We start from the raw sequence: 19,393 nt of genomic DNA, 5'->3' as shown, positions 1-19,393 counted from the left end.
CCCGCGGGGACCGGCGGCGCGAGCGCGGTCCACCGGTGCGAGCTCGTCCAAAAACTCGCTTGCCGCAATGCCGACGCGCATTATTGAAGTTGGCAACGCAGGCGGACGGCGTCCTCGGCGCCGCGCGGCCGCGCGCCCTATGCCGTCGCACGGGCGCCGGCGCCCGCCCCCGTCGGCGGGTGAGGCTTGAGATGTTCCTAGGTCGGGCGAGAAGGGCGGGTCGCGGCGGGCGGCGCGCGGCCGCGGCGCGGCGCGGCGCGGCCGCGCTCACTCGGGCTGGAATTTCGGCTCCGGGGGGTGCTTGGAATGCTGCTTGATTTTGTTCATGAGGATGCGGATCGTGTCCTGCTGCTGGAGGCCGTTGATGCCCGGGTACTTGGACTTGGTCTTCTCCTCCTCCTCCTCCTCCTTGGACTTGATCTTGGTGCGCAGGTCCACGGCGAAGTTCTGGAGCTCCTCCTCCTCCTCGTCCTGGTCGACGTACTGGCCGTCGGCCTGGAGCTGGTAGCGCTCCTTGTTCTTCTGGAGGAAGACGAGGCACTCCTCGACGGCCTGCGCGTCGACCTGCTCGTCCATCATCGCGCAGCGCTTCATGATGGCGACGTAGATCTCGTAGAGGGGCGCGACGACGTAGCCGATGAAGCCCACGGTGGACGTGGGGATCATGTTCGAGCGCCGGTCGAAGAGGGGCGCGACGTTGCGGCCCGCGGCGCGGTCGAGGTCGCCCTCGTGGTAGAACTCCTTGTAGACGGCCTCGTTCCAGCGGTTCGCGACCTTCCAGGGCCGCGCCTGGTTGGAGATGTCCGCGCACTTGAGGCCGATCTGGAGGATGAGGTTGATGCCCTCCTCGGACTTGAGCGGGTGCCAGCCGTCGATGTTGAGCTTCTCCTTGATCTTCTTCATGAGCAGCCCGTGCTTCGCCATGTCCGTGGCGAGGATCATGTGGTGCACGATGTCGACGAAGCGCGTCTTCTCCTCCTCCGTCGGCAGGTTCGCCAACAGCTCGTGCTTCTCGCAGAGCCGCCCGAAGACGCTGAGGTGGTGGTTCTCGAGCGGGCTCTCCTTGTTGTAGCGCTTGCTTAGCTCCGTGTTCTCGTTGTTCTGGTACGTGTTCGACAGGCCCGGGTGGTCCAAATCGTGGCAGACCGCGGCGATGTAGGCCGCGGCGAGCTCCACGGGCCGGAGCCGCTCCGCGACGTGCGTCGCGAGGAGCAGCGTGTACATGTACTGCGTCACGTCCGTGACGTGCGTGAAGTTGTGGTACGAGTTGTCCCGCATGACCATCTTGATGTCGTAGACGAAGGGTAAAATCTCGCCCGCGGGCTTCTTCAACGTCTGGGGCACGCGGAGGTTCTCCATCATGCGGATCATGTGGTTGAGCTTCATGTCGTCGTCGACGCCGAGGCCGTCGTAGTTCATCGTGCAGAGCTCCGTGTGGACGAGGAAGTCGTACCAGCCGAGCTTGCTCAGGGGGTTGTCCTCGCCGAGGAGCGCGTCCATGTTGTCGTCGGTGATCGTCTTCTTCTGGTAGAACGACAGCCGCCGCATGTTCCCGGACGACGCGCGCTGCGTGAGCTGCGGCGGGAGCTCCCCGACGTCCTCGATCGTCTCCTTTTGCCCGCTGAGGGCGCGGATGCGCGACATGACGCCATTCCCCATGGCGCCCGGGGACCGCGGCCGACGCCGAAGGTCGCTGTGGAGCCGCGCAGGCGACGGGGCGCGGGGGGGGGCGCCTCGGCGGGGCGGAGCGGCCGGGCCGCCTCGCGCGCGACCCGCCCCGGGACCGGACCGACGCGGGCGCCGGCGCCGCTCGGAGGTGCCGCGGGACCCGGCGCGCAAAAAGCAGGGACGCGCTAGCCCAGACGAAAGCTAGACGAAACCGGTTATATATCAGGCAACATAAATGATTCATTTCTTCTCCGGGCTCGCCTCCGCCCGTTGAGGGAAAATGATGCTCTCCGGCCCACCTCACGCCTCACACTTCGCCTCACCTCCGACCGTCCGACCGTCCGGGGGAGAGGGCGCTTACTCGCGGCGCTTCGCGGCGGCGTGGGCCGTCGCCGCCTTGTCGAAGTCGCGCATGTGGTCCCCGATGAACGGGTTCTCCGCGTCGCGCGGGAGCTCGGCGAACGCGTGGTTCACGTCGCGGTGGTGGGACTCGTCGGCGAGCATGTGGCGGAGGCACTCGGCCCAGCTCGCGTCGTCGTCGAGCTTCCAGTAGGACTTGGCGATGTCCGGCGCGTCGAGGCCGGCCCAGGCACCGTGCAGCCGCGTGCCTGGCGTCGCCGCCTTCTCGACGAGGTTCGCGTAGGTCATGACCGCCGTCTCCTCGAGGTAGCCCACGAAGCGGTGCATCGCGCGCGGGCTCGCCGCGTACGTCGCGCAGAGGAGCGGCGTCATCGTGAACTGCGCGGCGACGACGAGCGCCCGCGTCGCGGGCGACGCCTCGAACATCTTCATGCAGACGAGCAGGTGCATGCGCTCGTTCTCCGCCTCCTCGAGGAACGTGAAGATGGCGCCGTGGTCGCGCTTCAGCTCGCGGAGCGAGTAGAAGTGGCGGAAGCCCGCGGCGACGAAGCCGGGCACGCCCGCGAACGACTCGAGGATGATGAGGCGCCACGCGACGGAGCTCGGCGACGGGTCCGCGTGGTCGTAGCCCGTGATGAAGTTGAAGCCGTGGTAGAGCACGTTCATGAAGCCCTTCGTGGCGTAGTCGGACGCGGTGACGGGCGCGTGCGACGTCGCCGTCACGCGGCCGAGCTCCTCCTCGCTCCAGATGTGGTTCGTCTGCCGCCACGCGTGGTCCGCGACCGTCGTCTCCGCGAACGGCGCGGACGACGCGGCCGCCGCGGCCGGCGGCGTCGGGTCCTGGAGCGACGGCGTCGCCGCCGGCGCGTCGATCGCCATCGGCGTCGACAGCAAGAAGTCGCCGATGAGCGGCGTCGCGGCGCGCGTGCTGGCCGGGCGCACTGCATCGGTGGCGATGGGCGTCGACAGCATCCAGTCGCCGATCATCGGCGTCGCGGCGCGCGCGCTGCTAGCCGCGCGCGTTGCAAGCGAGTGGTGCCGGCCAACCGTCGGCGTCGCGGCGCGCGCGCTTGTTCTCATTGCGCGCGTTGCAAGCGAGAGGTGCTGGCGGCGTAGGAGTTGTGCATTGCGGATGAGAAGCATGTTGCGGTGAGCTGCTGGCGCTGCACGACGACGAGCGCAGCGGTGATTGTGTGTTGGAATGCTTCTCCGAACTCGCCGCCGGCCGAAGATCATCTGACGGTGCCGCACGCGCCGCGCTCTCGGACATCGTCTGCCTTCTACAATATCCCGCGGGGCCGGTTCGCGGCGCGCCGCCTCTCCCGGGGAGGAGGCGGCGACGCGCCGGTCATGGGCGGCCCGGCGGTGCCCCGCTAAGGGCGGGGCAGGCGGTCGGCGATGGACGCCGCGAGGCGCGCGCGCCTCGCGGGCGTGTCGATGAAGCCGTAGGGCGAGAGGAGGACGCTCCCGTTCGGCGTCGCGAGCGTGACGCGGAACGCGCCGGTCATGCCCGCGTCCTCGCCGCCGGCGACGGGCAGGCCCTCGAAGAGCGACGCGAGGAACGCCGACAGCGCGGCGAACTGCGCGCCGAAGAGCGGGTCTCAGCCGCCGCAGTACTCGACGTGGACGGCGTAGCCCGGCGGCGCCGGGGCGCCGGGGAGGGGCGCGTCGCCCGGTCCGAGGCGCAGGAGCACGCGCGCGAGGTCCCGCGCGGTGCCGAGCAACGCGACCTTGAGCAGCGCGACCTTGGCGCCCGGCAGGCTCCCCTCTGCGAGCGCGCCGGACTGCGCGAGCTTGCCGAGGAGGCGCGCCGCCGTCAGCGACGTCGCGCCGAGGTCCTCGAGCCGCGCGTCCGGGGGCACGGCGTCGACGCCGAGGAGCCCCGCGACGACGGCCGCGACGTCGGCCTCGAGCGCGGCGCGCGCGTCGACGACGGCCGGCGGCGGCGGCGCGCGCCGCGCGGGCGCCGCTTCGCGCCGGAGCTTCGCGAGCTCCGCGGCCGCGTCGGAGCGGCCCGGCGCGACGGCGCGCCGGAGCTCCGACTCGGCCTCGCGGCGCGCGGCGTCGAAGAGCGGGTGCGTGAGGTAGCGCTCGCCCGCCGACGGCAGCACGACGACGACGCGGCTCTTCGGGCCGAGCCGCCGCGCGACGCGCCGCGCGACGCAGAGCGCCGCGCCCGAGCTCGGCCCCGCGAGCACGCCCGCGGTCAGGCCGAGGTCCCGCGCGGCGTCGAGCGCGTCGCCGAGCCTGGGCAGCAAAAGAGAGATTCAACTTCCCTTCGACGTGAGTGTTCCGCGCGCGCGCGATCCGAAAAAAGCATCCACGCTTCGAGAGCGCTCCGAAAGATGATCGCTCGTCCAAAAGTCAGCCGAAACGAGTGGAAATCGGCCGAGAAAGGAGCCTTTGAAGTTGGGAATTTCGCTCTCTTTTGCTGCCCTGCGCCGAGCGCCGCGGCCTCGTAGGCGTCCGGCACGAACTTGCTTGGCGCGGCCTCGCCCGCGGCGGCGACGAACGCGAGCGGGACGCCCGCGCCGATGCCCGTGACGCCGTGGCCGTTATGGTGCTGGCCGCCGCTGAGCACCCGCGACAGCTCGGGCTCGACGACGATTATCTCCGGCGGCGGCGCGGCGCCCGCGGCCGCCGCGGCCTCGCGGAGCGCGCGGCCGACGCCGGCCGCCGTGCCGCCCGTGCCTAACACACGCGTCGGTAACAATATTTCATCGGTCAACATCTCTCGAACATCGTCGCGGATACGGGACGCCGGCCCGCGCCCGCGCCGACGACGACGGCGTCGAGCCGCCCGCCGCACTGGCGCCAGATCTCCGGACCCGTGGCCGCGTAGTGGCTCCGCTCGTTCGCCGGGTTCGCGAACTGGCCGCAGAAGAAGGCGCCGTCGATGGCGGCGCAGGCGCGCTCCGCGAGCGCGAGCATGCCCTCGGTGCCGTCGGCGACCTCGGAGAGGAGCACGGCGCCGCCGTAGGCCTTGATCAGCGCGTAGCGCTCGACGTTGGGGCCCAGCCGCGGCATGACGACGACGCAGCCGTAGCCGCGCGCGGCGGCGACCATGGCGAGCGCGACGCCCGTGTTGCCGGACGTCGCGTCGACGAGCGTCGCGCCGGGCCGCAGCGAACCGTCGCGCTCGGCCGCGAGGACGATCTCGAGCGCCGCGCGGTCCTTGACGGAGCCGCCGGGGTTGAGGAACTCGAGCTTGCCGAGGACCTCGCCGCACTCGGCGGACGCGGCGTCGAGGCGCAGGAGCGGCGTGTTGCCGACGAGCTCGACGATGCTCGACGCGATGCTCGGCCCCTCGAGCGCCGCGAGCCGCGCGCGCAGGCGCGCGTTCTCCGCGGCGAGGTCGTCGGCCATCGCTTGCGGCGTTGGTGCTAGCTAGCGCGTCGCAGCGCTGGTTTTAGAGCTCGGTTGCGGCGTCGGTGCTAGCTAGCCCGTCGCAGCGCTGGTTTTAGAGCTGCCATCGTCGCCTGCAAGTCGCCTGCAATGTGGGTGCAAACCACTTCTCCACAAGCTTCAGCACCCGGTCTTGGCTGGCCCTGGATCGCAGAGGCAGCGCCCGACACTTCCAGACGTGCAATCGCGCTTGACACCGCTCGCAGACGTCGCGGCGCATCGCAAAAACCACACCGACACAAGGACGACCATGGGCGGCATGGCGGAACCGACCGCGGAGGCCATCGGCGACGTGCAAGCGGCTTTCAAAGCGGACCCCGCCGTGGCCATGTGCTGCTACAAGGCCAAGAGCGTGCTCGTCGAGGGCCTCTGCACGAGCCTGTCGTTCCCGAACACGCCCGAGCACGGGCCCTACCCCGTCGACGAGCCGCCGATGATGCCCGGCGGCAAGGACGCGGGCCCGAACCCGATGGATTTGTGCCTCGGCGCGCTCGGCACGTGCCAGGAGATCGCGTACAAGGCCTACGCGACGGCCATGGGCATCCCGCTCCGGTCCGTGGCCTGCGAGCTGAGCGGCGACCTGGACCTCGCCGGCTTCCTCGGCGTGGACCCGGACGCGCCGCGCGGCTTCACGAAGATCGCCGGCACGGTCACGATCGACGCCGACGCGACGGAGGAGCAGCTCGCGATGCTCAAGGGCGCCGTCGACGGCCACTGCCCCATGTGCGACTTCCTCGTCGGCACGTGCTCCATGACGCTCACGACCGTCGTCGCGAGCCCCGAGGGCCTCGACGCGCCGAAAGACGAGAACCTCACGGCCGAGGCCGTCGGCGACCTCCAGGCCGCGCTCGGCGCGGACCGGTCCGCGGGCAAGGCCGTCTACAAGTCGTCGTCGAAGCTCGAGGCGGGCCTCAAGACGACGCTGTCCTTCCCGAACACGCCGCACCACGGGCCCTACGTCGTCGACGAGCCCGAGTCGATGCCCGGCGGCCAGAACCTCGGGCCGAACCCGCTCGACCTCCTCCTCGGGTCCCTCGCCACGTGCCAGGACATCTCCTACAAGGCCTACGCGACGGCCATGGGCATCCAGCTCTTCAAGATCGAGACGGACATCGAGGGCGACTGCGACCTCCGCGGCTTCCTTGGCGTCGACCCGGCCGTCCGCGCGGGCTTCCAGGCGATCCGCGGCACGGTCAAGCTCTACACGACCGCGTCCGAGGACCAGGTCAAGATGCTCAAGGGCGCCGTCGACGCCCACTGCCCCATGTGCGCGACGGTCACGAACAAGGGCGGCCCGGAGATCGCGCTCGTCAAGAAGGCGTCCGACTGAGCCGTGCGCAGGGTCCCAGGGAGGGGTGTTTTTGGCCTCATCTTAGTATGCGGCGGGGGGCGGTCGTGCCGCGGTCCCTAGGCGCCCTTGCTCTTCTTCGCGCGGGCGACGTAGTCCGCGACCTCGTCGCGGCGCGACTCGAAGAGCCGCGAGTCGACGGTGTCGGCCGCGAGGAAGCGGTAGAGGTTGACCGTGCGCTTCTGGCCGTAGCGGCGCACGCGGCCGATGGCCTGGGTCTCGCAGGCCATGTAGGTCTGGAGCTTGTCGACGTGGAGCGGGTGGACGAAGATCGCGTGGTTCGCGGTCGTGAGGTTCGCGCCGGACGCGGACTCGTTGTGGAGCTCGAGGAGGAGGACGCGCGGGTCGTCCTTCGCGAGGGTCTCGGCCTGGAAGGCCGTCATGGCGTTCATCATCTGGTGCGCGGAGCCCTTGATCTTGAGCGTCTTGATCCCCGAGTCGTTGAGCACGCCGTCGACCTTGGCGAGGAGGTCCGCGAACTGGACGAAGACGAGGACGCGCTCGTCGCCCGGCAGGGACTTGACGAGGTCGACGATCTGGGCGAGCTTGGCGCCGTGGGGCGCCGCGACGGTCGCGCCGTCGTCCGCGGCGAACGCCGCGCAGGGCACGACGGAGTGGAGCCGCACGGGCGCCTTGCAGCCGGGCACGGGGCAGGCCTCGCGCGCCGCCGCGAGTTTCAGCGCGTCGACGTCGCCCGCGTGGCCGCAGCAGCTGAGGAGCGCGAACTTGGCGAGGTCCAGTTTCGCGCCCGTCGCGTCGCACGTGAGGCCCTTGCGCTTCGCGGCGCGCGCGATGCCGCGGAAGAAGCGGAGGGACCGCATGCGGCCGACGAACTCCTTGTTGAGCGCGCGGAGCTCGTAGACCTGGTTCCGCAGCGCCCACATGAGCTCCTTGAGCGTCGCGGCGCGCTCCGCGCGCTTGGGCTCGGACTCGCCGGCGACGACGGGCTCCGGGAACACGAGCGCGTCGATCTTGTGGTGGTAGGACACGTCCTCGATGTACTTGGCGCGGTCCTTCTCGTCGACCTTCTTCTTGGCCTTCTTCTTGGGCTTCTTCTTCTTCTTGGGCGCGTCCGAGTCGTCGTCCGAGGCGTCGTCGTCCGAGTCGTCGGCCGCGGCGGGCTTCGCGAGGGAGCAGTTCGGGCTCTTCGCCGCGTCCTGCTTCGCCTCGTCGACGATGGCCAGGAGCTTCGCCGACGCCTCGGCGTCGCCGTAGCCGCCCGCGAGCTCGTCCGCGAGCTCGCGCATGTGCTTGTGGCCGCAGACGCGGTCGGCCGCCTTCCGCTTCTTGCCCGCGGCCGAGCCGCCGACGTCCTCGGCGTACCACATGCCCGTCGCCGAGTCGAACTTGTCGAAGGCGTCGAGGCAGGGCTTCGACTTGACCGTCGGCCCGCTCATGGGCCGCGCGGCGTCCCAGCGGCGGAGCTCGCCCTCGAGGCGGTACGCCGCGGCGACCTCGCGGCGGATCTGGTTCGCGCACTCGTCGAGCTCGGCCTCGCGGCGCGCCACCACCAAGTCGCAGGCGCCGACGACGGTCGCCGGCGCGCCCTTGGCGCCGCCGTCGAGCGTCGAGTACGCGCAGCGCTTGAGCAGCGCCTCGTGCGCGTCGCTGGAGCCCTCCAAGGCCTCGCGGAGCCGCGCCTCGCGGTCGCTCCGCGCGGAGCCCGCGCGGCCCCGGCCCGCGTGTTTCGAGGTTTGCATCTCGAGGGCGCGCAGGTGGTGCTCGAGCTCGAGGTAGACCGCGCGCTCCGCGGACGGCAGGTCGACGCTGCGGACGTGCTCGACGAAGGGGATCTCGTCGATCTCCGCGACGTTCTGGCGCACGAAGCGGTTCACGAAGGCCTGGGCGAGGTCGCGGCGCCGCGCGTGCCAGGACTCGGACCGGTTCTCCATGAACTCGTGGAACATCTCCGATTTCGAGAGCTCCTTGTGCGCGTCGGCGCGCGCGACGGTGCCCTTCTTCGTGAGCTGCACGGGGTCCGCGGCGCCGAGGTGGACGCCGAGGAAGGCGGCGATGGACTTGACGTCGTCGAAGCTGTCGATGGGCGGCGTGCCGGAGAGCACCCAGGACGACCGCGCCTTGATCGCGTGGATCGTCGGCACGTCGCGCGCCTCGAGGTACGTGTACTCGTCGACGACTTTCCGCGCGAAGTGGAAGAGCTGGAGCGGCGGCGCCTGGAGCTTCTTCCACGCGTCCTTCTTCGGCTTCTTGACCTCCTCCTCCTCGGACTCGGAGTCCTCGTCGTCCATGGGCTCGTCGTCGTCGGCCGCGTCGGGCATGGGCTCGTCGGGCTTCTCCGCCTTCTTCTTCTTGGGCGCGGCCGTCTTCTCGCGGGCGCCGCGCAGGGGCGCCGCGTCCTTGTAGGCCTGCTTCTTCGACGTGTTGACGGCGATGGTGACCTCGTCGCGCGCCTTGTCGGCCTTGCGCGCCTTCCGGAGCGCGTCGGGCCCCTCGGCCTGGAGGAGGCCCACGTAGCGCTCGACGTTGGCGATGGCCTTGGCGTGGACCTCCTGGAAGTGGCGGCCGCCCTTCTTGGGCAGCTTGTGCACCGCCGCGAACTCCGCCAAATGGTCGTAGAACGCGTCCGTGCGGAACGCGGAAACGGCCACGAACACAATGTCCGCGGCGAGCATCTTGGCGACGGTCAGCTTCTTGAGGTCGAGCATGGTCGCGATGGTGATGACGTTGTACTTCTTCGCCGCGGCGCCGCCGAGGAACTTCTTGAGCTCCGACGGCCACTGCGCCATCAAATGCTTCGGGACCACGATGAGCGTCGCCTTGCAGGGGATGGCCTTGGGCGCCCCGTCGGCGGCGACGTGGTAGGCCGGCAGGGCCGGGGGCTCGTCGGTCTTCGTCTCGTCGATCAAGGCGAGCGTGATGGCCGTCTTGCCGTAGCCGACGGCGTCCGCGAGCACGCCGCCGCGGACCGTCGTGGGCACGCGGACGCGCGCCTCCGCGCGCCAGCCCAGCGCGCTGAGCGTGTCGTCGACGACCTCCTCCTCGATGAAGGTCTCGCCGCGCTCCATGGCGAGCATCCAGGTCAGGGACCGGAGCTGCTCGGGCCGGAGCGACGCGCCGGACGCGACGAACGACGCGGGCTGCGCGGCTTCGACGTCGCCGCGGTTCGACGTGAGGCCGAAGGGCCGGTTCGGCGCGCGCTCGCGCTGGAACGTGGGCTCGCCGGGGACGACGCGCCACTCGAGCACCGTGTCGCCCTCGCGGCGCGCGTGGACGCGCGCGGGCAGCGACGCGAACGCGCGCGCGCAGAGCGCGCGCGCGTTCACCGCGACGCGCAATTCTCCTTTCCCGCCCTTGGAGTCGAGGCGCGCCTGCATGGCGAAGGTCGACGGCCGGTGCTTGAGGGCGCGCTCGTAGACGCCCGCGCTGTAGGGGTCCTCGACGGCGATGAACGTCGTCGACCGCTTGCCCGCCTCCTTGGCCCACTCCAAGGTGGGCGGCGTGGGCGCGCAGACCGCGCAGCACGTGCCCGTCTTCGCGAGGGCGTCGGCGAAGACCTCGACGTGGGCCGCGGAGGACCAGGCCCCCAACGCCCCGGGGAGCTCGAGGCGCGGCGTCACGAAGCCGATCTCGCGCGACGTTTGCGTGGCTACCACGCCGCACGCGCCCAATTTCGCGGCCGCGAGGGGCGCCCAGGCGTCGCGCGCGGCCTTGGGCGACCAGACGCCGCCGAGCGTCGCCAGGTCGTCGCCGACGGGCACGGCGCACTGGAGCACGGCCAAGGCGTCGCGCGGCGACGCCGTCGACAGGTCGACGGCGCCGGAGAGCGACGCCTCGACCTTGGCGACGACGCCGTCGCGGCCCGCGGCGGCCTCGAGGGACGCGCCGGGCAGGGCGCACCAGACGGGCGCGACGGCGTCCACGGACCGCGACAGCTCGGCCTTCTTGAAGTTGACGCCGTCGCCGGCGACGGGCGGCTTCCACTTCACGTCCAACCGCGCGACGATGGACGCGCGCTGCTCCGAGAGCTTGAGCTTGCGCCAGTCCAACGCGAAGACGTAGCCATCGTTCTCGGGCTTGCCCACGGGCTCGGACTCGAGGAAGAAGTAGACGTCGCCGCCGCGCCGCTTGTGGAGCGAGCCGAGCGCCGCGGAGCACTTGGGCAGCGCGTCGTAGGTGCCGGCGACGGACGCGTCGCCCTCCACGGTGATGACGGAGTGGCGCTTCGAGCCCACGGAGCCGTCCTCCATGGCGAAGGTCGACTCGAAGGTGTCGATGAGGTCGCCGCCGTGCGAGATCGTGACGTTCGAAGACGCGCCGCCGGGCCCGTGCGCGGACCACGCGACGGAAAGTAACCCGCCTTCCGGCGACGTCGCGCCGCGGAGCACGGGCGTCTTGAAGGCGTCGCGCAGGGCGCCCTTGCCCGGCGGCGCGTCCGCGTAGACGAGCCACTCGGGGCTGCCGTCGCCGACGCGGAGCTCCGCGGTGAATTTGCCCGCGGCGTCCGCGAAGGTCGCCTTCCAGTCGTCGCCGCGCGCGACGCCGGCCTGGCGCAGCTCCGTGCCGTCGAGGTCCGCGACGTGGTCGAGCCACGCGTCGAGGATCGAGTCGTCGACGCCGTCCGCGCCGGCGACGGCCTTCTCGAGCGCCGCGCGGCCGACGCCCGCGAGGACGACGGACCCCGGCAGGGCCTTGGCCAGCGCCTTCTCGAAGGCGCGGGGCTCGGACCGGGGCGTGTCGTCGGGCGCGAAGTAGTGCTCGGGCTTGCCCGCGCAGTTCTCGCACGCGGTGTGGCCCGACTTCTCGCAGCGGAGGATCCGCGCGTCGGAGTTGGAATTCCGCGACTCGCAGATGCAGCGGCGCATGGTCCGGATGCCCGCGTGCCGCAACGCGCCGTAGGTGACGGGCGTGCCGGCCTCGAAGAGGGGCGACGCGACGTCGTCGAGCGCGCCCATGGGCAGCGCGCGCGGCGCGGCCATGGCCGACTCCTTGACGGCGACCGCGGCCTCGTCTTCTTGGCCTTCTTGGCCGCCCGTCTTCGCCTTCTTGGCCGCGGTCTCGGACGCGAGGCCCATGTTCTCCAGGCTCTCCATGGGCAGCACGAGGAGCGCGGCCAGCAGAGCGGAGCCGACGACGGTCGTCGACATCGCGTTGCCGGAGAGCGACGTGAGGTTGTCCTCGGACTCGCGCGTCAACAGCAGGTCGTCGATGGGGATGCCCTGGAGCGCCAGGGTCTCGACGCCAATCACGGGCCGGCCCTGGTTCGTCACGTAGGCGCAGAGCGACGGCGTGAGGCACGGGCAGATGCCGAGCTTGGAGTTCGTCGGGTTCGACCGGTCGACGTTCTGCGACAGGTCCCAGACCGACGTCTTGAAGGACGCGTCGACCTTCTTCTGCACGAGGCGCATGTAGTCGATGTCGATGGAGTCGAGCACGCGCTCCGTCTGCGCGTGCGCCCAGTCGCGCCACGCGAAGTCGGGCAGGCTCGCGTTGTTCGTGCCGTGGGACCAGTTCGTCACGGGCCGCTTCTGGCCGAGCTTCTCCTCGCCGCGGACGCGCGCGTGGCGCGCCTCGCACTTCTCCCAGGGCACGTCGTTCTTGTTCCGCGACACGTGCTTCAGGTCCGCGCGCGCCGCGGAGACGCGCGGGTCGTCGGGCGCGAGCATGAACGCCTCGAGGGACGCCGACGCCGCCCGGCGCATCTTGGCCAATTTCTCCTCCCAGGCGTCGAGGACGCCGGGCCCGCAGCGCTCGTGGGCGACGGCGAGGAGGTAGCCGCGCGTCCGCGTCTGCGGGAGGTAGAAGTGCTTCGTGTCGAGGCGCGAGTGGCGCGCGTGGTACTTGATGTCGGCGAAGTTCTTGATCATGCCGCCCCAGGGCGCGCCGCAGACGTTCTCGAGGAGCACGAGCGTGGGCCGCGCGCGCTGGACCCACTCGTGCATGCCGTAGAACGTCTGGCCGGATTCGCCGCCCTGGTCGAGCGTCTTCTTGTGGTCGTTGAGGTTCGAGTAGTCGACGCAGGACGTGCCGGCGATGAGCACGTCGAAGTGGTCCCGGTCCTGGGGCACGTCCTCCAACGCGCCAAAGGCCGTGTGCGCGCGCTTGTTGCCGAGCTCGCGGACGTCGCGGAAGAGGAGCGGCGGCGCGAAGTTGCGCTGAATATAAGCCTGCTTGAAGGGCTCGACCTCGCTCGAGAAGATGTGCTCCACGGGGAAGGGCGACCCGTGCTGGGCCTCGCAGGCCTGGGACGTGAGGTCCATCGCGAGGATCGGCGCCTCCGTGCCGGAGCACATCGTCGCGACGCGGAGCGGCCGGTCCATGGACTTGGCGAGCTCGCCGATCTCGGGGAAGCGCCGCACGATGTCGGCGAAGATGTCGTGGGGGCGGCTGATGACGGGCAGGTCGTTGTCGAGGTCCGCGGAGAACTTCTCGTCGTCGTCGCCGGCCTTCTTTTTGCGGGAGGGCGTCTTCGCGCTCTTCATCATCACGTCAAAGGCGCTGCCCGTCGACGACTTGCTCTTGCGCTTCTTCGAGGTCGACGGCGACGCCTCCTCGTCGTCGTCGTCGGCGGCGGGGGCCGCCTTGGGCTTGAACGCGGGCGGCACGGGCTTGATCGGCCACTTGAGCTCCTTCTCCTCCGCCGAGAGCTCGACGGGCGCCGCGACGGTGTCGCTGTCGACGACCATGGCCGGGTCCACGGCCTGCTTCTTGCGCGGCGCGGCGCGCTTCGCCGCGGGCTTCTTCGCCTTCTTCTTCGTCTCGAAGATGCCGTCGCTCTCGGACGACTCGTCGTCGTCGTCGTCGTCGTCGTCGTCGCTCGACGCGTCGTCGTCGCTCGCGCGGCCCGTCGCGACGAAGTCGTCGTCGTCGGACGACGCCGCGGGCTTCTTGGCGCGCGCGGGGCGCTTCTTGGGGGCCTGCGCGGGGGGGGAGGTTTCGGGAGGGGCGCGTCCGGCGTCCGGCGACGCACCCGCTCCTCCTCCTCATCGTCGTCGGAGCCCGGCGCCTCGGAGTAGTCCTTGCGCGCCGTCGTGCGCAGGCGCGGCGACGACCGCGAGTTCGGCGCCTCCTGGAGCTCCGCGACGCGCGGCTTCGTCGGCGTCGGCGTCGCCGCGCGCTCCGGCGACGGCTTCTTGTTCTCGTCGCAGGCCGCGGCGGGCGCGGGCGACGGCGCCGCGTCCTTCTTGGGCTTCTTCGAGAACATGGCGGTGATGGGCACCGCGGCCTTGGTCACGGACGCCTTCTTCTTGGGCGGCATGCTGCCTGGCTTCGGCGACGCAGCGTGCGCGTCGTCTGTCGCGGCGCGATGGGCTGTTGTCGCAACTCTTGTGGCTGACGGAGCTCTCCGCAGGCCTTCGCGCCGGACCGTGGGGTCGCGTGTGGCGGCTGGGGCGCGCGCGCGAGTCTACGTCGAGGCAGGGCGAGGCTCTCCCAGCTGAGTTCGAACTTCGCGCCTCGTCGAAGTGCCCGCCTTGAGGTTTGCTTGGCGGAATCCAGTCTGACCTGGAGGCTACTGCTCTACCTCGTCCTCCGGCAACTACTGCAAGCAGTCCACACTCTCCAGATCCACTTTAACGCCTCTACATTTTGATCTTCGCGTTGAGGTCGAGCTGGGCGAAGACGGAGAGGAGCGCGTTCGCGCACTGCGCGCCCGACGACGCGACGGCCGGGACGCCGATGCCCGCGGTCGTCGAGTCGCCGCAGCGGAAGTAGCCCTCGAGCGGCGTCGTCACCTTGGGGAACTCCACGTCGCCCCCCGCGGCGATGGCGGGCCCGTAGTTGCCCCGGTGGCGGTTGAGGTAGCGCGCGTGCGTCAGCGGACTCGCGATCTGCGTGACGACGGCCGCCTCGAGCGCGGCGGGCGCGCGCTTCGCGATGGCGTCGAAGACGGGCTGGGCCCGCTGCTCCTTGAAGGCGCGATATTCCGGCGAGTCGTTGCGCCCGCTCGCCGTCTCGAAGGCGGCCCAGGGCTCGTAGGGCTCGTTGCCCGCGCCGTACGCGTGGATCACGTGGTAGCCCTCGGGCGCGAGCGACGGGTCGAGCTTCGACGGCACGGACACCACCACCACTTTCCCCGGCGCGTCGATGGGGCCGTCCCAGGTCGGCCCGACGACCGTCCACTGGGGCGGCGCGTCGTCCGGGATCGCGTGCGCCGGGACGCCCATGTGGACATGCATGAAACTTTTGCACAGCGGCACGTCCTTCAAAAGCCGGTCCCGCTCCTCGTCGAAGGCCTCGGAGACGCCGCGGTCCACGAGGTCGAAGGTGTTCTTCAGGTCCGCGTTCGACACCACGGCCTCCGTCGCGAAGATCCTGCCCTTTCTCGTTTCCACCCCTACCGCTCTGCCGCCCTCCACCACCACCTTCTCCACGCGCGTGCTCCGCCGCGCGTCGCAGCCCTCGCGCTTCGTGACGCCGCGCACGAGCGCGTCGATGAGGCCCTTGGACCCGCCCACGGGGAAGTCCATGACCGCGCCCTCGCGGTAAAAGTCCTCGACCATGTAGGCCATGACGGCCGTCAGCGTGCCCTTGGCGGGCAAACCCTGCAACAGGAAGGCGATGAGGTCGAGGTAATTGCGGAGAAACGGGTCGTCGACGCGAAAGGGCGAGTCCGGGCTCTCCATGTCGAAGGGCGCGAGGATCGTCGACGAGTCTTTCAGCACGGCGAGGAGCGGCCCCGGGTACTTGAGACCGAGCGTCGCGAGCAGCCCTAAATCGCCGCGCACGGCCGTCGACGGCAGGCCCATGACGCCCTTGGCCAGCGGCCGCAGCGTCGACGCCAATCTTTCCCAGTCCGCGACGGCCGTCGGCCCGCCGTAGCGCCGGAGGATCTCTAGAAAGTTCTCCGCGCCGATCGACAGCTCGTAGCCCTCGGGCGCCTCCGGTAAATAAGCGCCCCACTTGTCGTAGGTGATCCACTCGGGCTCCTCGCCGACCATCTGGTAGATGTGCTTCAGCGGGTTCGGCGACGCGTCCGGCGACAGGCCGCTGTAGAGCGACGGGCCCGCCTCGAACTTGAACGTCGGCGGAGCTTCCGCGCCCAGCTCCTCGAGCCGCGCGCTCGGGATCGTGGTGCCGTCGAGGCCGACGGCGTACTCGTGCGCGCAGCCGCCGAACTCGTAGTGCGACTCGAGCACGCAGACGCGCTTGCCCGCCGCCGCGAGGAGCCCGGCGCAGGACAGGCCGCCGATGCCGCTGCCGATGACGACGACGTCGTAGGTCTCGTCCGCCGCCGCTTTGAGAGGTTGTCGTCGCGCGACGCGGCGCGACGGCGCGGTGAAGGCTGCGGTTCCAGCGAGCGCCGCGGCGCATATGAGCTGCCGCCACATCAGATGGAGCATCGTGCCCCAGCTCGAGCTGCGGCCTCGCCATCGCCGGGGGTCGCGATCGCCGCGCCTCGCGCCGCCGCGCCGCGGCATATGAGATCGGTTAAGGCAGAGCGTGGGCGCGTGGGGGTCGCTTGGTGACCGCAGGCGTCGGCGTCGTCGGGACGCGCGCGAGGGGCGGGCTCGATGACCCGCGGGCGTCGGCGTCGCGGAGACGCGCGCGAGGCCCTGAGGGGCGCGGGCTCAGAGGATCGCGGCCAGCGGCGCGAGGAGCGCGACGAGCGCGAGCAGCCGCTGGAGCTTCTTGTCCGCGCGGAGGCGCGCGAGCAGCTTGCGCGCGGGCGCGAGGAGGCGCCGGAGCGGGCCGGCCTTGGGCGCCGCGGCGACCGCGGCCTTCGCCGGGGCCGGGAGCGCCGGGACGGGCGCGCCGCGGGGCACGGGCGCCGGCGCGGCGAGGGGGAGCACCTTCGCCGGCATGGTCGGCGCCGCCGTCGGCGGCGCCGCGGTCGTCGCGAGGACCGCGAGCGCGGCGAGCGCGAGGAGCGCGAACGCGCGCGCGGTCTTCTTCTTGCCGGCGTTCGCCGGCGCGGCCGCGGACCCCGGCGCGCGGGCCCAGCGCCAGACGAGGTGGGGGCTGTCCCAGACCAGGGCCCGGGGCGTGCCCGCGCTCGACGCCGAGTCGTAGGGATCGGAGCCGGTGTCCGAGAACGGCGGCAGGTCGCCGCTCGGCGCGGCCGCGGGCGTGATCGACGGCGTCGCGATGACCGTGTCCGCGTTGACGAGGAGCGTGTCCGCGAGCTTGTAGAGCGGCGTCGCGCGCGCGCGCGCCGCCGCGACGGCGCGCGTCCGCGGCGTGCCGTCGGCGCCGAACGCGCCGCGGAGCTCGTCGACGGCGCGCACGGGCGACGCGCTCGCGCGGCGCTTCTTGCCGGCGCTCACCGGCGCGTCGCGGTTCGTGCCGTTGATGGCCGCCAGGGGCTTGCGCTTGACGACGGCCTCCTCCTCGACGAGCTTCTTGAGCGCGCGCGGCGACGCGTCCGTCGCCGACGCCTCGATGGCCTTGGCCGCCTCGGACGGGAGCGCGGGCGACCACGCGGGCACGGCCTTGGCGACGGGGGCCGCCTTCGAGGCCGACGCGCCGCCGCCGACGAGCGGCACGGGCGCGACGAAGGAGACGCTCTTCGCCGCCGGCTGGGCCGGCGCGGGCGAGAACTGGACCTTGGGCAGGATCTGGCGCGGCGTGGCGACCGGCGCGGTTTGTGCCTCGTTGACTGACGTCTCGGCCGCGTTGAAAGAGGACACCTCCTCAGCCAACGTCGGCGGAGCGAGCGCAACCGCAGCCATCGAGTAGCCTTTTGCGCCACTCAAGCAACCGACTTTTTGATGCGCCTCAAGCAAGCTTTATTGAAGTGTGACATTCTGAAACAGGCTGCCCCGACTCTCGACGGCCGTGACATCCGGAACCATGGCCGCCCGCGCGCTCGTCGCGCTGCTCGCCGTGGACGTCGCGTCGGCCTGCTGGACGTTGGACCTCGGCCACAACCTGAACCCCGGCAGCGCCCACGCGACCTGCCCCGGCGTGCCCAACGGCCAGGTCTGCGCGCCGGACGGGTCCTCTAATTATCATTTTTGGGACGGCGCGTACCACAACGGCATCTTCCGGGGCGTCTTCCAGACGAACCAGTGCTCCAACGACAAGTGGGGCTACTGCCCGCTCTGCGACCCGCCCCAGTACCTCGTCTACGCGAACCATTCAGCGAACTGCGTCAACCAGACGGTCCCCGCGCCGCAGTACGACCCCAAGGACGGGCCCCACGGCGCGCAGCTCCGGGGCCGCGTCGGCATGACCCTCGCCGGCGTAAACATCTACGGCCCGGAGGAGGCGGGCTTCGGCTTCGGGCCGAACCCGATGCCCTGCGAGCGGACCGCGCGGCGATTCGACCGGTTTCCCGTCGACGAGCCGAGAAGTGTGTTCTTAACCCGCGCGCTCGCCCAGGCACGGACGGCACGGGCTACTGCTACGCGGGCGTCGACGTGCCGACGTGCGAGTCCGCGCTCGACATCATGTGCTCCGCGACGGGCTCCAAGGTCGTCCACGAGCTCATGCTCGACTCCTGCGGCGGCCACGCCTTCCCCTGTGAGTGCGCGCGCGCGATCGTCGCCCCCCCCTGAAACCGCTCCCCGCAGACCACTACCACAACGACAACGCGTGCGACTACGACCACTCGCTCAAGCAGCACAGCGTGCTCATCGGCATCGCGCTCGACGGCCACGGCATCTACGGCCTCTACGAGTCCTACAACGAGACCTCGGAGGAGCAGGTCACGCCCGACGATTTAGACGCGTGCAACGGCCACACGCACGGCGTCCCCGCGAACGCGACCTACGGCGTCGACGAGGCCGCGGTCTACGCGCGTCGCCCCGCGTCCGCGAAACCACCGCTTCTCCTTCTTACGCCCGCGCCGCGCAGCACTACCACACGACGTCCTGGGCGCCCTACACGGTCGGCTGCTTCGGCCCCGTCGAGTCCGTCGACGAGTGCAAGAGCCTCTACCAGGGCGACGAGGTCGAGACCGAGGGCCTCGACGTCGGCAAGTGCGGCGCGACGCCGGCGCTTCTTCGGGCGCGCGCACCGCCCGCGGACGCGCGGCGCCGCAGGCACGGGCATCTACCCGATCTACACGCCGGAGTCGCCCGAGGGCTACTGCTACGACGCGGACTGCCCGTGCTTCGAGAAGAGCAACGACCGCTACGGCCGCAACTCGAACCTGACGGTCGCGGAGTGCTCCTGCTACAACGTCTGCGACGAGGTCTCGAACACGGACTGCGGCAGCGTCTCCTGCGACGCGATGCTCGCGTCGGGCGACTTCCACTGCGCCGACGACTTCTGCCCGACCTGCCCCAAGAAGAACTGGTGCGACAAGTCCTGCGGCTTCGGCGCGTGCGCGGACCCCGTCGTCGCGGACATCGCCGAGCGCCGCCTCAAGCGCCTCTTCGCCTAGGACGGCGCGCGCGGGCGCACACGCGACGCTTTTTATGGACTTGAAGGCCGAGCTGAAGTGAAGGCGTCGAGCAGCAGCGCCGATTGCAGCTATGGAGTCTAATTGGATCGCGCGTCGCGGCGCGTCGCCGCCACGCATCGCACCGCATCGCTCGCCAGCGCTCGCGCTGTTCGCATTGCTCCTCGGCACGACCGCGGCTTTCCGCGCGACGGCGCCGCGCCGCGCCGCGACTGCAACGGTGCCATCACAGCGCCGCGCCGCGACACCACGGCGCCGCGCCGCGACACCACGACGCCGCGCCGCGACGGTGCTCCGCGACACGGTGG

General features: G+C 71.0%; 4 protein-coding genes across 4 annotated transcripts in view; 1 reads left to right on the top strand and 3 right to left on the bottom strand.

Moving 5' to 3' along the window:
- Window positions 1-267: 267 nt before the first annotated feature.
- PDE10 (putative 3'5'-cyclic nucleotide phosphodiesterase) lies at window positions 268-1,278 on the bottom strand (the record flags this gene model as incomplete). The annotated part of the gene is made up of 1 exon (XM_009034744.1): window positions 268-1,278. One exon carries the CDS (start codon window positions 1,276-1,278, stop codon window positions 268-270), a length of 1,011 nt encoding a protein of 336 aa, XP_009032992.1.
- A 731-nt stretch (window positions 1,279-2,009) lies between these two features.
- Window positions 2,010-14,162, bottom strand: AURANDRAFT_70672 (hypothetical protein; the record flags this gene model as incomplete). Its single annotated transcript, XM_009034743.1, has 7 exons — window positions 2,010-2,956; window positions 3,433-3,608; window positions 3,651-4,275; window positions 4,506-4,719; window positions 4,788-5,415; window positions 6,886-13,656; window positions 13,710-14,162. The coding sequence occupies 7 exons, from the start codon at window positions 13,995-13,997 to the stop codon at window positions 2,026-2,028; spliced, it is 9,633 nt and encodes a 3,210-aa protein (XP_009032991.1).
- Window positions 14,163-14,358: 196 nt separating this feature from the next.
- On the bottom strand, window positions 14,359-15,954 carry AURANDRAFT_1318 (hypothetical protein; the record flags this gene model as incomplete). The annotated part of the gene is made up of 2 exons (XM_009034569.1): window positions 14,359-15,786; window positions 15,829-15,954. Coding segments are annotated over 2 exons (1,554 nt in total), but the record flags the coding sequence as incomplete, so codon positions are not given.
- Window positions 15,955-17,530: 1,576 nt separating this feature from the next.
- Window positions 17,531-19,393, top strand: part of GLB1 (hypothetical protein) — a gene marked incomplete at both ends in the record, with an annotated part of 6,867 nt that continues 5,004 nt past the window's right edge. The window contains 4 exons of the mRNA XM_009035199.1: window positions 17,531-18,032; window positions 18,062-18,202; window positions 18,253-18,480; window positions 18,724-19,019. Coding sequence (XP_009033447.1) covers window positions 17,531-18,032; window positions 18,062-18,202; window positions 18,253-18,480; window positions 18,724-19,019 — 1,167 coding nt within the window. The remainder of the gene's footprint in view (window positions 18,033-18,061; window positions 18,203-18,252; window positions 18,481-18,723; window positions 19,020-19,393) is intronic.

The sequence above is a fragment of the Aureococcus anophagefferens genome (assembly GCF_000186865.1).
Source record: "Aureococcus anophagefferens unplaced genomic scaffold AURANscaffold_2, whole genome shotgun sequence".
Lineage (NCBI taxonomy): Eukaryota > Pelagophyceae > Pelagomonadales > Pelagomonadaceae > Aureococcus > Aureococcus anophagefferens.
This window is presented reverse-complemented; position numbering and strand designations above follow the sequence as displayed.